Source organism: Stegastes partitus, unplaced genomic scaffold (assembly GCF_000690725.1).
Source record: "Stegastes partitus isolate 25-593 unplaced genomic scaffold, Stegastes_partitus-1.0.2 Scaffold767, whole genome shotgun sequence".
NCBI lineage: Eukaryota > Metazoa > Chordata > Actinopteri > Pomacentridae > Stegastes > Stegastes partitus.
Genome location: NW_007578498.1, coordinates 184,541 through 189,295, shown reverse-complemented (window position 1 = coordinate 189,295; position 4,755 = coordinate 184,541). Strand labels below are relative to the sequence as shown.

At 47.0% G+C, this 4,755-nt stretch overlaps 1 protein-coding gene across 1 annotated transcript; it reads left to right on the top strand.

Moving 5' to 3' along the window:
• The first annotated feature begins 770 nt into the window (after positions 1 to 770).
• On the top strand, positions 771 to 2,111 carry insm1a (insulinoma-associated 1a). Its single transcript, XM_008291886.1, has one exon. The coding sequence runs from the start codon at positions 771 to 773 to the stop codon at positions 2,109 to 2,111; it is 1,341 nt and encodes a 446-aa protein (XP_008290108.1).
• Positions 2,112 to 4,755: the final 2,644 nt, after the last annotated feature.

The following is a 4,755-nucleotide window of genomic DNA, read 5'->3' as shown; positions in this document are numbered from 1 at the left end:
TATTTCAAAATCAGCTCAACCTTGTCTTTCTCTGCTGTTTACTTTCCAGCTTTACATTTTCCACTTTTCCTTATTGTTATTTTATGCCGTTATGTGGACGGATGTCTCCTTTTTGGACAAATCAGAGCCCCCACCACCCAAAGGAGACACATAAAGCCGAGGCACGTGTAGATTTCTATACAAACTCATCAGACCGTAAAAGCAGGAGGCTCCTGGCGTGTGCCCGGGTCGAGACGAGGAGGAGGAGGAGGAGGAGGAGGGAGAGTGAGTGAGTGTGTGTGGAGAGGTGGAGAGAGAGGGCGAGAGAGAGAGAGAGAGAGAGAGAGAGAGAGTGTGTGTGTGTGTGTGTGTGTGTGTGCGTGTGTGTGTGTGAGGGGCTGAAATACAATAAAACCCTCAGGTACATCTGCTTTGCAATCTGCAAATCCTCCCTCCATCACCCCCCCTCCTCCCCTCCATCAGCCTCTCCATCCTCCCACACCCACTCCCCAAATCCACAGGGGACCTCGGCTCCTTCTGATTGGTCGGGGATGAGGCAACAAGGGGGGGACGGGAACAATGTCATCATGTCGCCTTAAAAAGAGTGCAGCTATGTTGCGTTGAAAGCACCTCGGGAGGAGAACACGGGATCAATAGCAGGAGGAAACACTCACACACGCACACACACAAAAAAGACGCATCAGATGTTTGTGTCCACGAGCGGCTGAAAGTGGATTTCTTCTCCCCGCAGCAGCGTCCAAAGTGCCTTCAGCTCTCCGTCCAGCGCGAACATGCCGAGAGGATTTTTGGTGAAAAGGAACAAGAAAACCAACCCGGTGTCCTACCGGGTCCGCTCCGACGACGAGGAAGCGGAGCAAACAGCGGCTGATGCGCCGCCGCTGCCGCCGTCCTCCTCCGCGCATCTCGCCTCCATCCCGGTGCGCGCACAGACGCCGACGCCCACCTGCGGGGCGGTGGCCACTGCTCCGGAGCCGGACGCGAAACCTGTGCAGTTCGGTAATCCGGAGGCGGTGTACCAGGCGCTCTACAGCCCCACCCGCCCCGTCAGCCAGGACCACGACCGCTCCTACTTCGAGAGACGCTTCAACCTCGGATCACCGGTTTCAGCGGAGTCCTTCCCCACACCAGCAGCGCTCACCGCTCTGGACCACATCTTCGCCCCGGTGGACCTGAAAATCGGCTCCAGCAACAGCAGCCGCACCGACACCAGCGCTACATCCACCGCGACGCTCCCTGCCGCTGCCGCGTCCAAACGCCCATCCAGCGACACGGAGCGCAAAAGCAAACCGCCGTCCAAGAAAACCAAAGCTATCCGGAAACTGCACTTTGAGGATGATGTCACCACATCTCCGGTTCTCGGGCTCAAGATCAAAGAGGCGCCGGTGGACCAGAAGCCTCCCAGACCGCAGCCGGCCGGAGGAGAGCACGTCCCGCTGGGGGAGTTTGTGTGCCAGCTGTGCCGGGAAGCGTACGCAGACCCGTTTGCCCTGGCTCAGCACAAGTGCTCCAGGATAGTCCGGGTTGAGTACAGGTGTCCCGAGTGTGACAAGGTGTTCAGCTGCCCGGCCAACCTGGCCTCGCACCGGCGGTGGCACAAACCGAAGCCGCAGAGCGGTGCGCAAAATGTGGAGAGCGACAAGGTGGCCGCGTCCGGGAAGACGGCGCCGGATGAAGCGAAGGATTCTAGTGACAGGGACACACCCAGCCCCGAGCCGTCCGAGTCCGGATCCGAGGACGGACTGTATGATTGTAACCAGTGTGGGAAAAGGTTTAAGCGCCAAGCGTACCTGCGCAAGCACCTGGCGTCACAGCACGGCTCCCCAAAGCCGGTGGAGGAGGAGGACGCACCGGCCTGCGAGCAGAGCGCAGCGCCGCTCAACCTGAGCTCGTCCACCTGCCACCTGTGTCCCGTCTGCGGGGAGAACTTTACCAGCAGAGGCAGCCAGGAGCGGCACATCCGCCTGCTCCACTCCTCACAGGTGTACCCCTGCAAATACTGCCCCGCCGTCTTCTACAGCTCCCCGGGACTCACCAGGCACATCAACAAGTGCCACCCGTCCGAGAACCGGCAGGTGATCCTGCTGCAGATGCCGCTCCGCCCCGCCTGCTGATCCGGAACTCTGGGCTGCTTTCACACTGTCAGATGACAAGATTCACATTCCAACCTTGCTTCTGGGAGGATTTTAGTGTCACACTGCAAAAATATCTCTAAAGCGCTTTCCTTTGTTTGAAATCAAGGTTTGGTGAGAAGCTGCAACTCTGATTGACTTCAGGTCATTTATTTTCTGTCTCGTTGCACTTATTTGGTTCAAAATCACTCACTTTTAAACTTCCAATTTCAAGAACTTGTCATACACTGAACTCAAAAATCCAAGTTTCTTTTATAACTTGCTTATTTGTTATCTTATTCTACAACGTTCATTCAAGGAAAAGCACACGCTACATGAGAATATAGTGGAACTGTTCTATTTTCTGGCTTAAAAAAAACTGCCATTAAATGATGTTTCTGCAGTGTAACTCTTAAAGCACATAGAAAAAAAAGAAAAAAAGAAATGTCCTTACATACTTGCTCACATGCAGCTGGAAGGGATTCAGTGCCTTGCTCAAGGACACTTCAGCCAGTTCTGTGTGTGCGTGTGTTTGAACCCCTGACCCATAACCCCACTTAAAGGATCTTTGACGTTTGGAACACTTAAAAAGCGTTAGACTGTTAATTTATTTTTCTAGCATCTCTGCACAAGTGCTATTAGCTCCTAGACCTAAGAGAGGGGACGACCTGTAGCCGATAAAAACCAGAATTCACAGGCCTGAACAGACCTTATCTCATCACTCTGATTAGCTTTAACATAGCTTGTGGATCTGTGGATCAGTAGCTGTCGCCTGAAAACAAAAAGAGTAAAACTAGTGTAGCCGGTAATGCCTTTGGATTAGAAACTCCTGCTGTAAAACTGCCTTAAACTCCACTGATCTGATTGTTTTTGTTTTGATCACTTATTTATCTCTGGCTGGGTATATGATGATTATTTTCTACAAAGCCTTCTGTATTACCAATATACAGTATATCTAATCTTGTTTTTGTTTTTTTCTATTTATTTATGTATTTATTAAATTATTTGTGTAAATTATTGCTCTGTGTGGTCAAACCTGTGATCTGTTGCTGTGTTTTTTCATGATGTAGCCAAATGGTTTTATTTTCTTTAACTTATATGAAAAAGGCGTGAGGACGGTGTGTTCATGTGACATTATAGCAATCAACGAGTTCTATCAGCCGCTCTTGAATAAGAACCGAATGCAATCATGTTTTTAATTTGACTTTTTTTATTATTATTATTTTAATTTTTTGGTTTCATTGTAACTCTTAGCTCTTATACTGCTTTGGATGTTTCTGCAGTATTTTGCTAAATGTCCAAAAAATAATAAAAACCAAACTGAGAAACTGATTTTGTGTGTGTGTCTTCTGGAAGTTTTAAACATGAAAATGTATTTGTGGTTTTTGAATTCCTTCAGATGGTCCAAATGCTGTTTGAGACCTTCTCTATGCTACCAACAGGAAAATCTTTCAGTTTTCTTAGTATATCGGAGCTATAATCAGTCACATTTTAAGTGATTTCGCTGAAAATATCTGAAACAGCATCATCAGAAAATCATTTAGCAACAATTTTGAGACATGATTGATCATTGGAGTCCTTTTTTAAGTAAATAATATCTGACAGCAGCTTTTCCAGTGTGAGTATTTACTAATTACACAGTTTTCCATGATGGTAAACTCAGTTTGTTAGTCTGGGCTTCAGGAAATAACGATTATTATTACTATTTTTAGTCTGTTAATAAAGAAAACAGCCGTACAGGTCTTCTATTGTGTTTCAGTTGGTGTATCTGGGAGCTTTAACTGTCACAATTTAAGATATTTTGTCCAGAAATTCCTGGAAAGCCTTTAGAAACCAACATGTGCTGCCAAGGGTGGAAACAATATTGAGTCAAGAACTACTCTGCAGTGCAAATTTAAGATGCAATATTTCTGTTTTATATTCTTCATACTTTGTTTTACTGTAGTTTAGAGGGAAATGTTGTATGTTTTACTTCATTACTGACATAGTTATAGTGAATAAAGAAAAACAATGAGACTATACGTATGAATCACTAAACAGGACAAACTGATGTTGGTTAAACCATCACAAAGACTGTAAAGTAGTCAGCACAGTGCCTCTTAGTAAATAATGACAATGCTCATGATGATGCACCTTGATGCTAACTCAGCAGCACAACAGGGTTACTTTTGAAAACCTGAGAACGTTTTGCTAAAAAATCAGACATCATCAGATAACAGAATATTTTTACATGGTGGTGTTGATTTTCTTGCACCAGTGCAGGTTGAATGTAGAAACCTCACAATCATTTAAAAAAATGTCACCACAAGCCTGCAAACAGCAGCCACAGCCGGATTAACCTCCTGAGGGGCCTCAGGGCAAACATTTCTGGCCCCCTGTTAACCTCCAATGTGCATAATATAACGATGGACATTTTCTCACATTCGTTAGACTCTTTTACACCGAATGTGACACCAGCACTGCTCTTCAACTCCTTCCTTTCAGTGACATGCAGAGAAGGTTCGCTGTTTGGGGTCACAGGTCTACTACAGGTGGACATACCCCTGCTAGCGTCTGGCCTCACGACGTGGTCATCTGTCGCAACTAGATTGTGTTCAATGAAATGGCAAATGCAAAAAATGCTTTCTGCTACCACGCTCAGTTTGGC

Excerpts from the sequence above, each read along its gene's own strand:
- insm1a (XM_008291886.1), top strand. The coding sequence starts at position 771 with ATGCCGAGAGGATTTTTGGTGAAAAGGAACAAGAAAACCAACCCGGTG.